At 46.7% G+C, this 22,500-nt stretch overlaps 1 protein-coding gene across 50 annotated transcripts in view; it reads right to left on the bottom strand.

The window, feature by feature from the left end:
- Positions 1-22,500, bottom strand: part of LOC125304506 (calcium/calmodulin-dependent protein kinase type II subunit beta) — an 80,046-nt gene that overhangs the window by 28,688 nt on the left and 28,858 nt on the right. For 19 of the 50 annotated variants that reach the window (XM_048258815.1, XM_048258808.1, XM_048258812.1 and 16 more), the window contains exons 6-13: positions 15,872-15,944; positions 12,826-12,928; positions 11,806-11,889; positions 10,374-10,468; positions 10,011-10,133; positions 9,024-9,107; positions 8,303-8,345; positions 3,715-3,798 (exon numbers count right to left, since the gene is read on the bottom strand). In XM_048258815.1, the coding sequence (XP_048114772.1) occupies positions 3,715-3,798; positions 8,303-8,345; positions 9,024-9,107; positions 10,011-10,133; positions 10,374-10,468; positions 11,806-11,889; positions 12,826-12,928; positions 15,872-15,944 (689 nt within the window). Of the gene's footprint in view, positions 1-3,714; positions 3,799-8,302; positions 8,346-9,023; positions 9,108-10,010; positions 10,134-10,373; positions 10,469-11,805; positions 11,890-12,825; positions 12,929-15,871; positions 15,945-19,395; positions 19,469-22,500 lie in introns of those variants that run through there. The other 31 variants (XM_048258819.1, XM_048258825.1, XM_048258817.1 and 28 more) reach the window with 4 other exon arrangements.

The following is a 22,500-nucleotide window of genomic DNA, read 5'->3' as shown; positions in this document are numbered from 1 at the left end:
AGAGAAAGAGAGAGAGAGAGAAGTGACAAGGTATCCTATAGAGGCAGACAGAGAGCAGTGACGAGATGAAGAGGTGTCCTTACCTTGGCACATTTGTGTAAGAAGCGAGGGAGGGAAAGCATGTGAAAGTCAAGAGGAGAGAATAAGATAAAAGAGGAGATTAAGAGAAAGAGAGAGAAAGAGAGAGAGAGAGAGAGAGGTTAAATGGGAAGAGAGAATAACAGAAAAGAGGAGATAAAGAGAGAGAGATAGGTTTAATGGGAGATATTAGAGGGCTGTTATTCCTTTGCTCTGCTGCGCTGGCAGTCAGTTAAGTCAGTAGGACAGAACAGGAGAGCCAGTCAGGAGCTCGGGCTCACTGGAGACAATGACTCGGGGCCAGATCAGGGCCTAAAGAAAGCCAGAGTAGGGCCAGAGCAGGGCCGTAACAGAGCCAGATAAGGGCCTTAAAACAGGCAGAGCAAGGCCATGTTACAGCCGTATATACCAGGGTAACCATATAGCCACATTACGGCCAGAGCAGGACCATAAGTCAGCCAGATCAAGGCCGTATCAAAGCCAGATCAAGGCCTCAACACAGCCAGAGTCGGGCCGTATCAAAGCCAGATCAAGGCCTCAACACAGCCAGAGTCGGGCCGCATCATAGCCAGATCAAGGCCTTAACACAAGCAGGCCGAATCACAATCACATTAGGCCCAGCATAGAGCCACATCAGGACCTGATCAGGGGGTATAGCGCTGGTTCTGCGCCAGCATAGAGCCGGATCGGGGATGCAGCATGGTGGGCCTCTGGTGTGGGTTTGACCGACACCTAAAGGTCAGTGCATTCATTTCATTCCAATCACATGCAGGGCGAGGGGAGAATAGGGTTTTGTGTTTACAATTCTGAGAAAAGGGTGAAAGGTTTAAAAAAAAAAAAAGTGTTTTAGCAGTTGCGAAAAACTATAATAGGCCAACCAATAAGGGAAACTGGCGTCACTATCCATATTATAAAGCAATATAACAGTGTCAAGCACCACATGGACTGAATCACCAGGTTATATTTAGAATTCTTTGCAGGAACTTGATAAAAGCTATTTAAAGATAGGCAGGCCAGGCAGTGCAAGATTGTTGCTCAATGGGACAGGGAAGCGATGGACTGTTGCGCAATAGGCATTTCCCAGAATTGCCAAAGGTCTTAACATAATGCATTCTGTCTTAAGTAGTCCTCTGTTGGAATAAGGCATAAAAAAGTCCTCTAGCACAGAGGAAAAGATACCTCACATGCATACATTCACATCACGATTCACCAAATCAAACACAAGATGCACACACACACACACACACACACACACACACACACACACACACACACACACACACACACACACACACACACACACTCTCCCAGCATAACGGCACCATGCGCTGCATTCCCCAACAATTCCTTGCCACCCAAGCCCATTTCCTGCCACACACACACACATACGGGTCACAGTGATGCAGTTTTGGGTCATGCAGACACCATCAGGCACACACTCTCCTGCACATGCAGAAAGAGGCTGGTACGGCAGCATCGAGCAAACACACAACGCAGGCAGAAAGACCCAGCCTCCACACACACACAGGCAGAGAGGAGGAGGGAGGAGACCAGAGGCTGTACCCTACAGTCAACATCAACCTGACAGAGGCCTACGGATAAAAGGACAGAGGAGAGAAGAAGAGAGGAGGAGAGGAGAGGAGAGGAGAGAAGAGGAGGGGAGAAGAGAGGAGAGGAGAGGAGAGGAGAGGAGGGAAGAGGAGAGAAGAAGATAGGAGAGGAGAGGAGAGGAGAGAAGAGGAGAGGAGAGGAGGGGAGAAGAAAGGAGAGGAGAGGAGAGGAGGGAAGAGGAGAGGAGGAGGAGAGGAGAGGAGGGGAGAGGAGAGGAGAGGAGAGGAGGGAAGAGGAGAGGAGAGGAGGAGAAGAAAGGAGAGGAGAGGAGAGGAGGGGAAGAGGAGAGGAGGGGAGAAGAAAGGAGAGGAGAGGAGAGGAGGGAAGAGGAGAGGAGAGGAGAAGAGAGGAGAGGAGAGGAGGGAAGAAGAGAGGAGAGGAGAGGAGAGGAGAGGAGAGGAGGGAAGAAGAGAGGAGAGGAGAGGAGAGGAGAAGAGAGGAGAGGAGAAGAAAGGATGGGAGAGGAGGGGAGAAGAGAGAAAAAGAAAGGATGGGAGAGGAGGGGAGAAGAGAGAAAAGAAAGGAGGGGAGAGGAGAGTGGAGGAGAAGAGAGGAGGGGAGAAGAGAGAAGAGGTGGGGAGAGGAGAGTGGAGGAGAAGAGAGGAGGGAGAAGAGAGAGAAGAGGTGGGGAGAGGAGAGTGGAGAAGAGAGGAGGAGAAGAGAGAGAGTGGAGAAGAGAGGAGGAGGAAGAGAGGAGGGAGAGGAGAGTGGAGGAGGAAGAGAGAGGGAGAAGAGGAGGAGAGTGAGAAGAGAGGAGGGAGAAGAGAGGAGAGTGGAGGAGGAGAGGAGGAGAGAGGAGAGGAGAGGAGGAGGAGGAAGGAGAGGAAAGGAGGAGAAGAGAGGGATGGAGGGAGAAGAGAGGAGAGTGGAGGAGAAGAGAGGAGAGGAGAGGAGAAGAGAGGAGGAGGAGAGTGGAGGAGAAGAGAGGAGTGGAGGGGAGAGGAGAGGAAAAGGGAAGAAAGGAGAGAAGAGGAAAGGAGAGGAGAAGAGAGGGATAGAGGAAAAGGAGAGGAATAGAGAGGAGAGGAGTAGGGGAGAAGAGAGGAGTCATGGAAGGTAAACGAGGCCCAAATAGAGGAGAGAGACACGAAGGAGATGAGGAGATGAAGGAGGAGTGGAAGTAGGAGCTGGCAATCAGGCTCAGCCCAGGAGAAATGGGAGAGGGGGAGAAGAGAAGAGAAGAGGAGAGGAGAGGAGGAAGGGCGAGTCAGATACACAGGAGTCAGGCAGCCATCACACATTCATGCACATACACACATGCGCACAAACACACACATGTGCATACATGCATGCTAAATAGAGGTGGAGGATGTGAGAGCCAGAATGAGTGAGGGAAAGCGAGAGATTAATGCAGTGAAAAAGAGGAATGAATGAAAGTGAACAGAGAGACGGGGAGAGAAAGAGAGAAAACAGACAAAACTGCAGAGAATGGGAGAGCAGAGTGAGAGAGATGGAGTGAGAGAGAGATAGAGTGAGAGAGAGATGGAATGAGAGATAGAGATGGAATGAGAGATAGAGATGGAGTGAGAGAGAGATGGAGTGAGAGAGAGTGATGGAGTGAGAGAGAGATGGAGTGAGAGAGAGATGGAATGAGAGAGAGATGGAATGAGAGATAGAGATGGAGTGAGAGAGAGATGTAGTGAGAGAGAGAGATGGAGTGAGAGAGAGAGCTAGAGTAAGGGAGAGAGATGGAGGGAGAGAGAGATGGAATGAGAGAGATATAAGTGAGAGATAGAGTGAGAGAGAGAGATGGAGTGAGAGAGATAGAGTGAAAGAGTGAGAGAGAGATGGAGTGAGAGAGAAAGGGAGAGATGGATGGAAATTGAGAGAGGAGAGTGGGAATGAGAGAGGAGAGTGGGAGAGTGACGGAAAGATGGAGAGATGGAGTGAGACATAAATGGGTGGAGGTGGGCTGGAACCCCTGCATGGGTCAAGGGGTATGAGAGATGGAGTGAGAGAGAGAGAGAGAGAGATGGAGAGGAAGAGATATGGGGTTACGGGGTCGCGGGGTCAGGGGTCGGCTACCTTGTTCCACCAGACCGGCGGTGGTGCCGGCCGCCGCTGCTACTGCTGCAGTGACCGAAGCCGGAGCCGTAGTCTGTCGACCCACTGCAGGAGTCACACACACACACACACAAATGCATAAACACACACACACACACACAAATGCACAAACACACACACAAATGCACAAACACACACACACACACACATGCACAAACACAAGGTGGTGAGAGGGAGAGAAAGTAAGAAAGGAAAAAGAAAAATGGTGAGAGAGAGAAAACAGGTGAAGAGTGAAGGATTGAGTTGAAATCAGGGAGGGGAGGAGAGGAAAGGAGTGAAGAAGAGATATGACGAGGAGAAGAGAAAAGAGGAAAGGAGAGGAGAGGAGAAGAGAAAGCAATTTGTTAGTCTGGAAGGGTGCTGATTAGCTCCAATCGTCTGCAAACAAAACATTATATCAAATCCACACACTCAATTGCAACCTACACTTCACAGAGAGAGACAGAGAGAGAAGAGAAAGCAACAGGATAGTAAAAGAGAAAGAAAGAGAGAGGGAACAAGAGAGGGAAAAGGAACGGGTTTCAATTCCCCTGTCTCTAATCCCATGATGCTGTGCTCTGCTGGCATTGGGTGCCTGTAGGGCAGTATGGGTGGAGGTGTGTAGGGTGGAGGTCAGTAGGGTGTAGGGCAGTATGGGTGGAGGTGTGTAGGGTGGAGGTCAGTAGGGTGGAGATGTGTTCTAAAACCCGTCAGATCGTCTGTTTAAAGCCCAATTCACACCAAAGATTCGTAATGAGATGAAACCGTTGCAGAAAGGAGTTGCAGCGGTGTGAATTAGATGTTGCACATAATTGCAAGCCGTCGCAAAGCATTCACCATGTCTAGTCACAGTTGCAAGGTTTTAGAATGTTGCATCAAGTTGCTGGTTTATAGAATGTTGCAGCTCATGTCGTCGCGAATCCTTGGTGTGAATTGGGCTTAAGCTAGTATGGTGCACTGCAGACTGTGCACGCTAACGTTATGATTAGATGGCATTAAAAGACTGCAGTGGGGAAAAGCTAGAGTTCCAAATTGTATAACTTTTTTCAAAATGAACTATGCCTATATGTCAGACTTCGTCATCGTTTAATTCATCCCTTTTGTTTCTACTGTAATTTGCGGATAGGCAGATAGTAAGCGTTTTTAAGATGGCAACAAAACAAGGTTCGCGAACATTATTCTTTATTCTAAATGCGTACCGCCATGCCAATAAAGAGAAAGAAGTAGGTTATGATTTGAAATATAAGCTTACTATTGTCAAATTTGCCAAATAAAATACGGGAGAAACGATATGGTTCATGCTCTCTCATGCTGTTTCATTCGTGCCGAAAAGGAGGGAGAATGAAACATTACGCATGTTCCACTTTTGCATAAATAATTCCTGAACGGTTTTGGTCAGGGCTGATAATGCAACTGTATTTGACAGAGGACAGATAGGCTAGATTGCTAGTGATGAAATATGAGCTTTCAGAGTGATACGATCTCTTTGTAAATTACGTTTGATTAAAACTTCTGTTCTGGCTATCCCCGCTATTTGGATCTTATCTCACTCAATGAACAACATCTCAACACTATGAATGATGATCCATAATTGTCAGTGGATAGCCTAGTCATATGGGTAGACATTCAGTGTGTTTGAAATAATTAATTTGAGAATATTTTCCATCTTTGCAAAGGAAAAGTTTTGTGTAAAGGGAATCAAAGGCCTGTCTCATATAGACGCCTGTCTCTAATACTAGCCGGTGCAGTTTGGCGATTTGGGAAAATAAAAGCCCGGGCTATTATTTGGAGTTTTACGGTTATACAGTGTGATCTTTGGAGGTCTGGAGGTCTGGAGGATGGTGTAAGACTCTAACTTCCCAGACAGATAAGCTTTGATGTGTTCCTTCACAGCTGGACTGTTTCGATCCTTTTTACTCCCATCACACAGAGGAGGGCCAGTAGCCTTCAATGCATATTGTCATCATCATACTGTCGTTGTAAATTGACCCTCTTGCAATCCACTGTCTCTCATGTTTCCAGTACCTGCCTTCTGTGTTTTAAATAATCTCAGTGGTTTAATGGGCTCACAGGCAGCGTTAGGAGTATCTGCTGCAACAAATAGCTTCCACTATAATCAATGCAAGCGCCTACACCAGACGTGATAAACAGAGCGTACATTCGAAAGAATTAGACCAGTCTTCTAAAACTACTTTTATGCTTTTATGGAGTACTTCAATTGTGGACCCGGTGTAGCCTGGCTGAGTCTTGTAAGGAAATATGTCTGTTTTAGTGAAGATCTGAGGAGTTCAGGACGTCTGGTTCCTACAGAATCATGATGTGCACATCACAGGCGGGCACAAGGGGTAGATGCCAGCAACACCGGCACAACCCCCTACTGCCTCTGTCTCCGCCAAAGATGCCATGGGAGGGAGAACCCATCCCCTACACTCGTACAGTGTGAGCATATGTCCGCATGAGTGTGTGTGTGTGTGTGTGTGTGAGTGTACTATTGGTTTTGTGTGTTAAATCTGTTTGTGCATATGTGCATTTGTGATTCTCTTTCTCTGTGTGTGTGTGTGTGTGTGTGTGGGGGGGGGGGTGCATCTGTGCGTGTTTGTGTGTGTGTGTGTGCATGTGTTGTCACTGTAAGTGTGAGTTTGAGTGTGTGTGAGTGGGGACATTGAGTGACACTCCAACAACCTCCCCCCTTTGCACACACACACAATCATAATCTGAGATGATTACAGTAATGATAACTCCCACAAGAAGGAAGGGATGACAAGGAGAGAGAGAGAGAAAGAGATGGAGAGAAGGAGGGATAGAGAGAGAGCAAAATAGGGATATAGAAAGAGAGAGAGAGGGAGGACAGCAAGGAGAAAGAAGGAAGAGTAGAAGACAAGGAGAGAGAGAAAAGATGGGAGGAGAAGACAGAAAAGGGTAAAAAGATACAAGAGGAAAGGAGAGGAGGAGAGGAGAGAATAGGAGGATAGAGGAGAGAGGAGGAAAGGAGAGAAGAGGAACGGAAGAGAGAATGAGAGGAGAAGGATAGGATGAGAGGAGATAAGAGGACGGAGGAGGAGGGAAGAGGGGGAGATGAGAGGATAGAGGAGAAGAGGAGAGAAGATGAGGTGAGAGAAGAGGAAGAGATGAGAGGATAGAAGAGGAGAGAAGATGAGAGGAGGGAAGAGGAGGAAGAAGGAGAAGAGGAAGGGGGGAGAGGCAGGCTGCTCTCTGAGCCTCAGAGCACACTGTCACTGCCGCCCACAACCCTGCTGTCTTGAGCATGTGTGTGTGTGTGTGTGTGTGTGTGTGTGTGCCTGTGAGTGTGAATGAGAACAGACTCACAACGCAGATGCTTCATTACAGCAGACATAAATCACATATTATTATATATGCCAGTTATTACACACACACACACATGTGCCAGCACAATCCCACACACACACACACACACACACACACACACACACACACACACACACAAACCCACAGGAACTCTACATCCTCTGCAAAACCATCAATTACATGTCAGGCTATTATGGAACAGCCCTCAGATGTGAGTGTGTGCATGTCTATGTCAGTGTGTGTGTGTGCACTGCGCTTCTGGATCACCGCAGCATCTGAGGAGACACCCACACACACATACACCACTGACACGTACAAGAACGTGTTGTTTGACATCCTGAGCTGTGTAAACACTTCTGTCTCTGAGGGTCTTGTCTCCTTTGCCTCCTCTCTTAGCTAACGCAAACATACCACTACTAATCTCTTCTATTCAGCTAACGCTAACATAATATTACTAACCTCTATTATCAAGCTAACTCTAACACACCACTACTAATCTTTAATATTCAGCTAACGCTAACATAACACTTCTAACCTATATTATCAAGCTAACGCTAACACACCACTAATCTCTTCTATCCAGCTAACGCTAACACAACACTACTAACCTCTATTATCAGGCTAATGCTAACACATCACTATTAATCTCAGCTAAATATTTAACGATAACACACCACTTCTGACCTCTGAACTGTGAGCTCTGTGTGAGGGGTTTATTTATGTGTTCTCTTAAACGCCTGTACCTGTCAACTTAATAGAGGCCATAATATTTACTTAATCTTTTACTTAATTAATTAATACAAGTAATTAATTAATTATTAAGTAACAGATCATTAGGATAATTACAAAACAGCAGGGACAGATGTTTTTGTTTGTTTGTTTGTTTGTTTTAGGAAAATGCAAAAGACAAGTTACCTCAACATGTTATGGTGGAAAATTATGTAATGTCCAGCGCCGACGAGAGTGGCAGCATGTCCATGTAGCTCCGTGTCTTTGTGTGTTTTTCTTCGTCTACATTGTCTACACTGTTTACTGGCTATATTAGCCCATATGCACAACCCCTCCCTCCATCCCCCAGTCTGGACTGTGGCCTAACTTAATACTTGACCAATGGCTGTTAAACGGTTAAAATAAACAATTTCTCCAGCCTCCCGCACTAAAGGAAGTGCGATTGTAAGCTGCTCCACTTGCGAGAGAATCTTGAGAGGCATTTTCAGAGGATGTGGTGGACGTGTCAACTCACCAGAGAAGTTTCGCGACACCAGCATGGTGGTCAGAATAGCTCCCTATTAGGAATAAAACAAAGCAATAAGATGATTACATGAATTTTTTTTATTTAAGAAATCTAATTCTAAACTAATTTTAACTTATACATGGTTCTGTCATGCTTGCTTGCTTGCATAATGCTTTTGGATGAGGCAGGGGAAAAATCTAGCTGGATAATTTGTTGATAAATTATCTTAAATGTGTCAAAAATGCTTCTGAGATGACAGGACTGGGCATTCCCTATGACAGTTGTAAAAGCACACATAGATGCACTAACGATGTGTGTTATCATACTCAAAGATGAAAGTCTACCTGAGGTACTCTTCCTGTCTGCAGGGTGGAGAATGTATGACTAACACTGGTGCTTTGGGTGGATGAAGATTGTCTGTGTGTGTGTGTGTGTGTGTGTCAGAGAGAGAGAGAGAGAGAGAGAGAGAGAGAGAGAGAGAGAGAGAGAGAGAGAGAGAGAGAGAATGTCTCTACAGAGGTGTTTGGTATCCTATTGTTGTATGAAAGGCTCTATATGAATAAAGTTTGATTGGGTCTGTGACTGCTTATTCCTGATTGGATTTAATTTGATTAGATCTATTAATGCTTATTCCTGATTGGATTTGATTAAGTCTGTGAATGCTTATTCCTGATTGTGACCGTGGGTGTCAATCTGGCACTGGGTTGTAGAGGACTGAAGCAGTGCCCACCTTGAGTTTCCTGCGGGCGTTGAACTTCTTCAGGCACTCGACCGTCTCCTGTCTGTGCATCATGGAGGCCACTGTGGAGCGTTGCTGTAGGAGATAAATACACACACACACACACACACACACACACACACACACACACACACACACACACACACACACACACACACACACACACACACACACACACACACACACACACACACACACACACACACACACACACACAGAGCGCAAAACACATCACATGTTGCAATGTTGACAGAAACACATGCTTTAGGTGGATGAAGATTGTTTGTGAGTTTCTTTGTTGAGTGTGTGTGTGTATGTGTGTGTGTGTGTGTGTGTGTCTGTGTGAGTGTGTGTGATTGAGTGTGTGGGTGTATGTGTGTCATCACAGAGCTGACCTCTGGCTTGGCTGTCATCTCTGTCTATGACATTTGGGTATGTGTACATGTGTGTATGTCTGCAATGTCTGCAATGCAATCCCTATGTGTGTACTGTATGTGTGTATGTGTGTATATGTAAATGTGTGTATGTGTTTACATTTACATTTATTCATTTGGCAGATGGTGTGTTTATCCAAAGCGACTTACAGCAATAGATATTTATGGATGCATGCATGTATGGATGAATGTGTTGAATGCAGAGATGTGCATATTGTGGGTGTGTATGTCTAACTATGTCTAATATCTGTGTATGGTCTTACTGTTTCAAATGATGTCATTTCGGCCATGGGGAGGCGGTATGCGGGCAACATAACCGCAAGCCAAACTGCAATATACTGTACGTTTCTCGGTTGTTACTCTAGGGTAGACCAACCCACTTTCTGGAGGTATACTGCCCCCATCTTTTATGGAATGTGGAGTATGAATTGATTTTATGACATTACACATGGCACCTTTAAACAGACCCACAGGTGTTCAAACATGAGTGTGTGTGTGTGTGTGTGTGTGTGTGTGTGTGTGTGTGTGTGTGTGGGATACTTACGCAGACCCATGGGTGTTTGAGAGCCTCCTGGGCATTGATTCTCTTGGCAGGGTTAATGGTCAGCATCTGGTTGATGAGGTTCTTGGCTTCAGGAGTCACTGTGTCCCACTCAGGGGATGGGAACTACACAAGAGAAAGGACACAAGGTCACGTCTTATACAGCACACACACACACACACACAGGCAAACACACACATTCACACATGCACAGTTGTACACACAGACACACACAGACACACACACACACACACACACACACACACACACACACACGCATACACACACACACACACACACAGACAAACACACACACACACACACACACACACACACACACACACACACACACACTGTGATGCTTACATCATAGGCTCCAGCTTTGATCTGCTGGTAGAGTTTGTGCTGGTCCTCGTCCCAGAAAGGAGGGTAGCCGACCAGAAGAATGTACAGGATCACCCCTAAACAAACAGCCACAAAAATCTATTAATTTAACGCTAATTACTGATTACTAAACCACACACAATAAACCACATTTAATAAACCACACACACACACACACACACTCTACACAACCACAATCTATTAGTTAACTGTTACATACTATTCTACGACATTTAGCCAACATTATCTCTGTTTTTAGGATAGAGAGAGGCCCGCCGGAAGCTGGTTTGCATGCAAAATGTAGTATACTGTAGTTATCTGGCTAACATTGAGCATAGGCGTTTTTGACAGCACGTCAAAACGGTTGTTTCCTCATGTTCATCTGCTATTTCTGTACCCTTCACACCCTTGCCATTTTCATCAGTTCAATATTCATCTATATATCTGAGCACCCAGATAGGAGTTGTATTGGCAAGGTCAGTATTTAATGTAAGTGCATATGGACATATATTTGAGAGAGGGCTATATAACGTAACACCTTTAAAAAATTCTAAAACAACGATGACCTTTAAAAAATTCTAAAACAACAATGTTTTTTAATACTTCAAAATAACATTTGATAAATGAACCTTACATTTTTCAGTAGCCATAGGTGTGTAGATTTGAACAAAATCTGGTTTGGTTCTTACCGGGGCATATATTTGAGAGAGGGCTATATAGGAGTTGTGTTGGTGAGGGCGGTATCTAATGTAAGTCCATATGGATAGATATTTGAGAGAGGGATATATAGGAGTTGTGTTGGTGAGGGCAGTATCTAATGTAAGTCCATATATTTGGGCATCCCGAGGGAGGGATATCTAGGACAGCTGAGTCATCGGCCAGGCTGCCAGGCAAGCAGAGATGTTCTCAAATAAGGGCTCTCCACTGTACGCACAGCAGAAGTGCTCTCCTCACTGAAGATTGTCTGTATGTGTGTGTATGTGTGTGTGTGTGTGTGTGTGTGTGTGTGTGTGTGTGTGTGTGTGTGTGTGTGTGTGCCTGTGTGTCAGTGAGAGTGTAATGAGAGTGTGTGAGTGTATGCCTGTGTGTGTGTTTGTATGTCTGAGAGCAAGTGTGTGTGTATGTGTATGTGTGTGCGTCTGTGTGAGCCTGTGTGGGTTTAAGTGTGTGTGCAAGCATTTCTGTCATTAGCAAAGGGCAGTGTGTGTGTGTGTGTAGATAGATAGATAGATAGATAGATAGATAGATAGATAGATAGATAGATAGATACGATCAATAAAGTATTTATCTATCTATCTATCTATCTATCTACACACACACAGTGTGTGTGTGTGTGTGTGTACATAAGCAGTGTGTGTGTGTGTGTGTGTGTGTGTGTGTGTGTGTGTGTGTGTGTGTGTGGTCGGGAACTCACCACAGGCCCAGATGTCCACAGGTTTCCCGTATGCCTCCTTCCTCAACACCTCAGGAGACAGATATCCTGGTGTCCCCGCAAACCCTGGGGAACACACAGACACACACACACACACACACACACACACACACACACATTCAAACAAAACAGAGAGACACACACACATAAGCACACATATAAAATATGCACACACACACACACACACACACACACACACACACACACACACACACACACACACACACACACACACACACACACACACACACACACAAGCACATACACACAAGCACATACAAAGCGACAGACACACGTACAAGCACAAATACACACAAGGTTACACACACACAAACACACACACACACACACACACAAAAATATATATCAATATGTGCAAAAACACACAAAAAGTACACTCACACAGCCAACCACACATGAGCAAAATCAGACACACATATTTCTCCCAGAGCTCTGAAACTCCATCTGAACTCCATCTGGCTGAGCTCTGACCACTGGGCACATCCGGGTACAACTGGACACACCTGAGCACACCTGAGCACTCACTCCGTCAGGTGATGCCTGAAGCCGGGGCATAAAGGAGAAATCCGGATGATCTCGAGGTCGCCGAGTACTGTCGGTACGAAAAAACCTGAAAACAATCGGTTTTGCCTAGCTCGAGTTGCTGCAGCCAACAGTTAGAGCTTCCAGGCAGCTACCGTGCTACACTCTGGGGGCATGTTCATGAGCCCCCATGTTCATGCCCCCCCCAGATTGTAGCACTGTAGCTGCCTGGCTGCAGCAACTCGAGCTAGATAAAAACCGATTGTTTTCAGGTTTTTTTGTACCAACAGTACTCGGTAACCTCGAGAAACAGAGATCTATGTGAAAAATTCCCAGATTTCTCCTTTAAATTAGAACGTTCACAGCAGGTATAAGACACGGCCCAGCAGAGAGATGCACTCCTGACACTTAGGGTTAGCAAGTGTGTGTGTGTGTGTGTGTCAGTGTGTGTGTTCTTACCAAACCAGGCCTGCTGGTCTCCCTGCACCTCGATGGCCAAACCGAAGTCAGCCAGCTTCACCGCAGCATTCTTACACTTACTGGCCAAGAGCAGGTTCTCAGGCTACAGACAGAGAGAGAGAGAGAGTGAGAGAGAGAGAGAGAGAAGAGACAGAGAGAGAGAGAGAGAGAAGAGACAGAGAGAAGAGAGAGAGAGGAGAAGAGATAGAAAGAGAGAGAAGAGGAGAGAGAGCGGGAGAGGGAGAGGGAGAGAGAGAGAGAAGAGAGAGGGAGAGAGAAGAGAAAGAGAGAGATGGGAAGTAGAGGGGGCACAGGGGTGTATTCACATTACAGAAATCACAGAAATCAGTCATGCTGAACTCCATTAATCATCCTGAACTCCCTGCCAGCCACAGTGAGTCTAAGGCCTATGATATGGACCTACATTTGCGTCCCGTGCACGCGGCACTGGTGAGCGTGTGACGAGAATTGCGTCACTACCTGAGTGTACCAGCTGCAGTAGCCTGATACAGGGGGATGCCTGACACCCAGTTGTTGGCAGGTTAATGTAAGGGAACTGGTCTTCTTCTACACCAGAGCAGCTGTGTTCTGACAAATCTGTAGTCAGACAGCTAAGCTATCAGATTAAAGGGCAGAGGTTGCAGGCGTGCTGTTATAAAATAGGGGCCTTTTATAGACAAGGTTTTATATTAGGAGAGGTTTGCTAGAAGAAAGGTTTTACATTAATGATATGAAAAAAAAAACATTTATTCTATGACAAGGGTATTGTAAATAAATAGGGCGGAGATCATGAAGGTCTTGAAACTTAGCTGGGATGCTTCTCCAAAAGCCTAAAAGCTCTAGAGATGTACCATGAGAAAGGCCTAAAAGCTCTAGAACCCTGTTCTGGACCTCAGACGCAAATTAGCTGCATAGCTAACTTTGGTACAGGGGTTGTAATACACGTGTCCCTGTCAAATAAACTAATAAATTAAGATTTACTATAGGAAAGCTCTAAAAGCTCTAAAGCTGCTATCAGAAAGCTCTAGAAATGTGCTACAAGAATGATCTCAGCGCTCTAGAGATGTGCTGTAAGAATGGTCTAAGAGCTCTAGAGATGTGCTATCAGAAAGGTCTAAGAGCTCTAGAGATGCTATCAAAAAGGCCTAATGGTGGACTGCCCCAGATTATCCATTGCTCATTAATCTCTGTCAAGACTGAGAGGAAACACCTGCTTTTGCTCATAACTGTTCTTTTTTTAAGTAGGCCTATATTTTTTGGTCACAACAGCTCTTTTAACACACACACACTTCACGTAATGCAGGTCATCGACAACACACAGGCACACACACATTTGCAACTGCTATAGGAAGGATATATAACACAAGCGCTCTTCTCAACACTTCAGATCCCATGAAGAAACACTTCCATATACACAAACACACACACACACACACTCACACATACACACACACACAGACACAGACACACACACACACACACACACACACACACACACACACACACACACACTCACACAGACACACACAAACAGCCGTTGTGAGCAGAGCTGAGAGCAGCAGTATTTTCGCCTCTCCATTCCTCTCCCTTTCTATCTATCCCTCTCTCCCTCTCTCCATCTCTCTCTCCCTCTCTCCCCCACCCATAGTAAGTAGGTTAGCTTGCTTCCTTCCTTGCTCCACTGGAGTGGAAGCTGTGCTGGGTGAGAAAGTGGGTTAGGACAGAGAGGAGCCAGAGTTTGAGATGGAACCAATCTCAGCCTTCTACCCCTCCCTCCCTCCCTCTCTTTTCTTTCTTTCTCTGTTTCTTTGTCTCTACTCTCACTCTCTCTTTCTGCATCATGCTCTCTCCCTTGTCTTCTCTCCTCCCTCCTTCACTCTCCTCTCCCACCCCCCTTCCTCCCTCTATCTCTCTCTCTCACCCTCTCTCTTTCCCTACTTCTCTTTCTCCCTCTCTCTTTCCCTAGCTTCTGAGAATTCAGTCATTCCCAGAAGAAAGGCCTGGAAAAGGAGAACGCATCATTAATGTGGATCCACTCATGACATTCCGCTGGGAAAATTCACAAAGATCAGATTCCTTCTCTGACAATACCTCTTCAATGTCACATTGAGGAATCAGATTAAAATCATAATTTCCCCACATCGAAATAACACCTACAGTTCCAGTCAGGGTGTGGATCTTAGCCAACACACACACGCAAAATATGTGGATATATTTCAGTAGCAACTTGGCATTTAATCAGGACCACATACACTGAGAACCACAGATACTCACCTTTTCTTCAAAGTGCACCCCGCTTACCACAAAAAACACAATTTACTGACATCTGAATACATCAATCTACTTTAAACTTGCTCCAAATGCAGATATAAACAAGAATATTTCATTTAATTTCATTCAGTGATTAATATCAATATGCACAAGTCTTTAATTGCTTCATGCTGAAAAATTACACAAACACATGCACAAGATTGCAACAAGTACATGCCAACAGACACATCCACAGACCTCAGGAGACCCCTGAACTGTAGTTGTCAGTATCCTGAGAACTCTGAACTCTAATGACGGTCAGTGTTCTGAGATCTCTGAGCTCTACTGTCAGTATCCTGAGACCCCTGAACTCTACTAACTGTCAGTATCCTAAGACCCCTGAGCTCTGAGCTCTACTGACTGTCAGTGAGCTGAGACCCCTGAACTCTAGCTGTCAGTGTCCTGAGACCCCGTAACTCTAATGACTGTCAGTATCCTAAGACCCCTGAGCTCTACTGACTGTCAGTGTCCTGAGACCCCTGAGCTCTGAGCTCTACTGACTGTCAGTGTCCTGAGACCCCTGAGCCTGACTGTCAGTGTGCTGAGCTGGTTCTTGTTAAGCCTCTGACACAGAAATACATATCCCAACCCACTTAAGAAGCTGCACATACAGTGAGGCACAAATCCCAACCAACACCAAGACGAAGCATGCACAGAGACACACACACACACACACACACAGACAGACAGACACACACCCACAGAGCCACTGGACCAGACGCCTGCTGGCACTCACCTTCAGGTCTCGGTGCACCACGCCCATTTGGTGGCAGTGAAGCACCGCTTCCAGGATCTGCTGGATGCAATGACTGCATGCAAACACCAGGGGGCAGGTTAGTCAGAGCAGCGCTACATTCTCGTGCACAGGCAGAGGCACAGGCAGCTCCCAGAGGATCTGGCCCTGATGCAGGCCTTAACCGGTACAGAGGCAACAGCCCTCTGGGGTGAGGAGTGAGGGTTGGGAAGTAGTGGGGGGAGGGTGTGAGGGTAGTGTTAGGGAATTAGGGAGAGAGGGGGGCAGCTATATTTGAAGCATATCATTTCAACACACTCTCCTTACACTACAAAACATACACACACACACACACACACTACTCACACCTGTTGACTACTGTGTATGAGACATTCTTGACTTCTTGACTGAAGCCAATTCTGTGACTTTGACTGATGAAGGTAATCAAGGTAATTGCGCCAGACACGGCTTCACCTGACTCACTCCTGCCTCAGTGCAACAAATCACTTCAACATTTCACACTGCAATGCCTCTGGCATCCGCGACTGATTCAACACCCCTCTGGCGCATTTCTAGTAAATTTCTTCACTCAGGAGACACTTTGAATGCCTGTAAAGATTATGAGATAGACAGATACCCAGAGAGCCACTGGACGACACACCTGGAGGTCTGTAAAGGTGATCAGCATGACTAACTCCCCCTGCTGGACCGACGCAGCCATAACGAGCCCTAGCCGGTTACTGAAACTCTGCCCAGACACATGCAAGTCACAAGCTCCGTCCCTGCCATGGTCATGCCCACATGCAATACCAGTGAGTGCCCGCATGCTGCCCCGAGCGCTAGATGGCTTGCCAAAGCTGGCAGGCACTGAGCCTCTCCTCACAAAGCCTAATAGCCTAACTACTGCTGAAGAGCTGCTCTTCATACAACTACACCAAGGAACTTCACCCAACGAGAGAGGGCAAGAGAGGAGAGAGAGTGAGGAGAGAGGGAGAGAGAGAGGGGAGAGAGAGGGAGAGAGAGGGGGGGAGACAGAGAGGAGAGAGAGGGAGAGAGAGAGGGGAGATAGAAAGGAGAGAGAGGGAGAGAGAGGGGGAGATAGAGAGGAGAGAGAGGGATAGAGAGAGAGAAACAGAGATAGGAGAGGGAGAGAGATGGGAGAGAGAGAGAAAGAGGAGAGAGAGGAAAGAGGAAGAGATAGGAGAGAGGGAGAGAGAGGGATAGATAAAAGGGGAATGGAGAGAGAGGGAGAGAAAGGAAAGAAGGAGAGATAGGAGGGAGGGAGAGAGAAAAGAAAGATATAGAGGAGAGAGGGTGAGAGAAGAGAGAGGGAGAGAGAGAAAAGAGAGATAGAGGAGAGGGGGAGAAAGAGAGAGAATAGAGAGGGGTGAGAGGAAGGCAAAACAGATTTAGACAAGAAGAAAAAAAGAGGTAGATACAGATATTGCAAAGAGAGAGGGACACTGAAGGGATGAGACTATTTTGGGATCACTAAATATGGACTGAAGGAAGAGGTGTGTGTGTGCACCATGTGCATTGTTGATGTTAGATGCAAGGATCAATCAGTGTGTGTGTGTGTCAGAGGTGTGTATCCATTCAACAAGAAAGGTTGAGCAGTATTGTGGTATTGAGCTGTATGTATAACAGTGACTGTATGCATGTGCACTTATGTGTGGGTATGTCAGTGGGTGTAGGAGAGAGAGTAAGTGCCATATGTGTGTGTGTGTGTGTGTGTGTGTGTGTGTGTGTGTGTGTGTGTGTGTGTGTGTGTGTGTGTGTGTGTCTGTGTGTCTGTGTGTGTGCTTGAGGTGCTGAGGTGACGTTGCTGCGTATGGAAATGTACCAGGTACCAGGAGAGCATCACGGCCAGCATGAGTCAGTGTGTGTGGGCGTCTGCTGCTGATTTTGCGCAAGAGTGTTGTCTGTGTGCATGTGTCTGTGTGCATGTGTGTGTGTGTGTGTGTGTGTGTGTGTGTGTGTGTGTGTGTGTGTGTGTGTGTGTGTGTGTGTGTGTGTGTGTATAAATATGTCTGTGAGTGCCCCACTTTTTGTTGCAAAGAACACATTCTCTAATTTGTCAAAACCAGGTTTCAGGGGGAAATTGTGTGTGTAACTTGTCTGTACAAGTACAGTATGTGTAAGGTGTGTGTATGTGTGTGTATATATGTGCTGGTGTGTATTAGTGAGAGCTTGTTTAAAGGCATCTCCCAATCATGATGTAGGAACAGTCCCCTCTGGCTAACATACAAATGGGGACAGACTGACTGTTGTTGCACACACTACACATCTCAGAGGAGAGGTAACAACGAGAAAGAGAGAGAGAGAGAGAGAGAGAGAGAGAGAGAATGAAGGATGTGGAGGGGATTCTGAGTGTGTGAGAGAGGAGTGGCAGATGTTCGATGAGAGAGTGAAAGAGAGGTGGGAGAAGCAGAGGGAGAGAGAGAGGGAACGGAGAGGGGGAGGCAGAGGAGAGGATGAGAAAGGGAGAGAGAGAAAAGAAAACAAAAGAAAAGGAGAGAGAGAGAGGGAGTAGAGGAGAGGAAGAGGAACTGGATGAGAGGAAGAGAGAGAAGAGGAGTGATAGAGAGAGAGATGAACTCATAGGAGAAACCAATTAGAGTGAAAGAGCTTCTCCCTTTGTCTCAAAGCAGCAACAACCTGAGAACATCCACTCCTACACACACACACACACACACACACACACACACACACACACACACACACACACACACACACACACACACACACATACACACATACTCTGGCCAGGCTTACACCTCACCCTCAGCTGGACAACCCCTAAAACAGCTCACCCCCACTATATTATTCTATTCTAACCCCCTGCAAACCCCCCTGCCTACAGTAGTATCAGCATTCATCAGCCTGAGATAATACAACTACATCTCCCTCAAACACCAGGCTGGCACGACTCTGGAACACTTCTGTACACATTTCAATACATCCACCGTATAAATATCCACACACGATGCACAACGACACACAGTGTTATCAGGCACGGTGCAGGTCCAGCCCTGGTGCAAAAGAGCAAAACAAAGACAAAGGCATTCAGTCAATCATGTCAGTGAAGACGGTGAGGAGTTGAGGGAGGAGGTTAGCAGACAAGAGGCTTTAGTGACCGGAGCACAATGCATGATGGGAGACCAGAGAGAAAGAACCAGACCCACAGAAACCTGGAAAGGTCGGCAGAGCCCAGGGCAGATATCAGACACTGAGAGACAGACAGACAGAGAAGACAGATACTGACAGAGAGACAGAATGACAAAGACTGACAGAGAGAGAGAGAGGGAGAGGGAGAGAGAGAGAGAAAGAGGGACAGAGACACACAGACAGACAGACAAAGAGACACAAAAAGAGACACGCAGACGAAGAGACAGACAGGCAGACAGACAGACAGCAAGGTGCCCCAGGCAAAGAGAGCGCGAAAGTGTGTGTGTGTGTGTGTGTTTGCGTACGTGTGCATGCTGTGTGTTGGACGGGATGAGGGCCAGCGGAGCTCCCATACTGACCTTGAGGTCCCTGTGCACTATGTCATGTTGGTGAATGTGACTGACACTCTCCAGTATCTGATGGATGCAGTGACTGGAGAAACAGAGCCCAAAAATACACAGAACAGAGAGAGAAGGAAGGAGAGAGAGAGAGACAGACAGAGAGAGAAAATACAGAGATGAGAGATGGATGCGTAGAGAGGGAAACGTGGCACAGTGAAGAAGGGAAAAGGAGCAGATTGGAAGAGAAGAAAAGAGAAGAGAAGAGAAGAGGAGAAGAGAAGAAAAGAGAAGAGAAGAGAAGAGAAGAGAAGAGAAGAGAAGAGAAGAGAAGAGGGAAGTACACAAGGAATGATCAGAATGGAGAAGAAACTAGGGAACTAGAGGGGCATACATGTAGAGGAGCATAATATGTAGACCTCCATCCAGGCCAAATGCCGTGACTCACAACATCAGTAAAAGTGAAACTACCTTCATGTAGGCGCTCCGTGAGTCGGAGCAGATACAGAACATAATCGGGTTCTTGCTTGGTCCATACTTCACCTGTCCACCAAGGCTTTTGTCATGACATAGTTTGTACATGATCGTACTTACAAACGGACAGACAGAGAAACACACACTGAAACAAGAACTCCTTGGGAGAGGGAACGAGGAAAAGGAGGGAGGAAGAGATGACCAGACAGAGAGGTGAGGGAGAGGAGGGAGAGGTGAGGAAGAGGGGACCGGACAGAGAGGTGAGGAAGAGGACAGAGAGGTGAGGAAGAGGAGGGGGAGGTGAGGAAGAGGGGACCGGACAGAGAGGTGAGGAAGAGGACAGAGAGGTGAGGAAGAGGGGACCAGACAGAGAGGTGAGGAAGAGGACAGAGAGGTGAGGAAGAGGAGGGAGAGGTGAGGAAGAGGAATAGGCAGAGGGGACCAGACAGAGAGGTGAGGAAGAGGGGACCAGACAGAGAGGTGAGGAAGAGGACAGAGAGGTGAGGAAGAGGGGACCAGACAGAGAGGTGAGGAAGAGGACAGAGAGGTGAGGAAGAGGGGACCAGACAGAGAGGTGAGGTAGAGGGGACCAGACACAGAGGTGAGGTAGAGGGGACCAGACACAGAGGTGAGGAAGAGGGGACCAGACAGAAAGGTGAGGAAGAGGGGACCAGACAGAGAGGTGAGGAAGAGGAATAGGCAGAGATGACTGGACAGAGAGGTGAGGAAAAGAAATAGGCAGAGATGACCGGACAGAGAGGTGAAGGGAAAAGGAATAGGCAGAGATGACCGGACAGAGAGGTGAGGAAGAGGGGACCAGACAGAGAGGTGAGGAAGAGGGGACCAGACAGAGAGGTGAGGAAAAGGAATAGGCAGAGATGACCGGACAGAGAGGTGAGGAAAAGAAAGAGCTAGAGGGGACCAGACACAGAGGTGAGGAAGGGTGAGGTGACTAAAGTGGCCTTCGGGCTAGAGAAGAAGGGAGAGATAAAGAGAGAAGGAAGAAGAGAGAGAGGGAGAGAGAGAGAAGAGGAGGAGGGAGAAGAAAACAAGGAGACAAAAGGAGAGCAGAAGAGGAGTGGAAGAGCAGGAAGCCAGGGAGAGGGTGGAGGAGGAAATGACATCACAAGCAAGTAGATCACTACAGAGGGAATAACAGATATGGAGAACAGAGATAAATATAAACAGACACAGTAAAGGACAAAAAGATAAGAGAAGCAAAACTGAATGTAGGCAGGTGTGAGTGTGTGTGTGTGTGTGTGTGTGTGTGTGTGTGTGTGTGTGTGTGTGTGTGTGTGCATGTGCAATGCTGCTCTGACAAAAGTAGGAGCATGAAACCAATGTCAGATAGAATGATGGAAAGACAGAGAGAAAACAAAAGGAAAGAGAGAGGAGGACTGAAGGATGCAAACCAAATGTAAGAAGGGATGTGTGTGTTTGCAAGGCTGTTCTGACAGATGTAGGCACATAACACAACGTCTGATAGAAAGATGAACAGACAGAGAAAAACAGGGAAGGAAAGAGACAGGGATAGGAGGATGAAAACTGGATGTAGGCAGGGCTGTGTATGTGCGTGTGCGGTGTGTGTGTGTGTGTGTGTGTGTGTGATACAAGCACCCTGCAGGGCAAAACTGCAGTGGTCTGTGCCTCATCTGACAGGTGTGTGTGTGTGTGTGTGTGTGTGTCTGAAGGAGGAAAAAAGTAGAGAGAGGGGGCGTCTATGTGTGTTGATGCGAGAGGCAGGACAGCCAAGTCTACTGTGTAGGCTGGGCAGATACACACACACACAGACACACACACACACAATTTACTGATGTATTTTGTTCCCAGTGTGGGAAGAGCTAAGAGGAAAGAAAAGGCACACACACACACACTCACATAAACACTATTTACTCAGTCTCACACACTCTAACTCACCCACAGTCTCTACCCCCAACCCACCACAAAGAGCTGCAGAAATTTAATTCTCCAGCACTGAAGTGAACTGAGAGATACATTTTCAGTATGTGTGTGTGTGTGTGTACATGCGCGCGCCTGTCGTGGCCTTTACTGGCATACACATTAATTTATGAGATTAATTGGGGCTGTTCATCCGCACACACATCAGAGCCACTGTAGGCTAGAGATGACTCCCTCATAAGACCAACCACGCGGGGCACGAGGGACACTGTGTGTGTCTGTGTGTGTGTGTGTGTGTGTGTGTGTGTGTGTGTGTGTGTGTGTGTGTGTGTTCCACGATGGCCTGAAGAGGGCTGTATCTCAGTAGCTCTGCTAGAGGGTACAGAGAGCACTCCGCACCCGGCAGTGAGAGACACCTGGCAAATTTCAGCTAACCGCTACGGAAATGTCTGTCAATGTGTGTGTGTGTGTGTGTGTGTGTGTGCATTTATGTGTGTGTATGTATGCGTGCTCCGTAGGCAGGGTGGGTGAGAGATCCCAGCGAAAATCAGCTATAGAAATGTACCAAGACCTGCCAAGTGCAGAGTATGTACCTTTCTGTGTGTTTTGGAAATCCATCTCCATGTGGCCATGTGATTCTGCCATTATTTGTCTTAGGTGCTCTAAGCGATGCCATGCGTTTTTTAGGCTAAAACATTTTATGTCACTTACTGCAAACATCACCTAATCAACTGCTAGCTGTCTGTGTCCTGA

The sequence above is a fragment of the Alosa alosa genome, chromosome 12, assembly GCF_017589495.1.
Source record: "Alosa alosa isolate M-15738 ecotype Scorff River chromosome 12, AALO_Geno_1.1, whole genome shotgun sequence".
In the NCBI taxonomy this organism is placed as follows: Eukaryota; Metazoa; Chordata; class Actinopteri; order Clupeiformes; family Clupeidae; genus Alosa; species Alosa alosa.
Note: the sequence above shows the minus strand (reverse complement) of the source record. Positions and strands in the feature narration are given on the sequence as shown.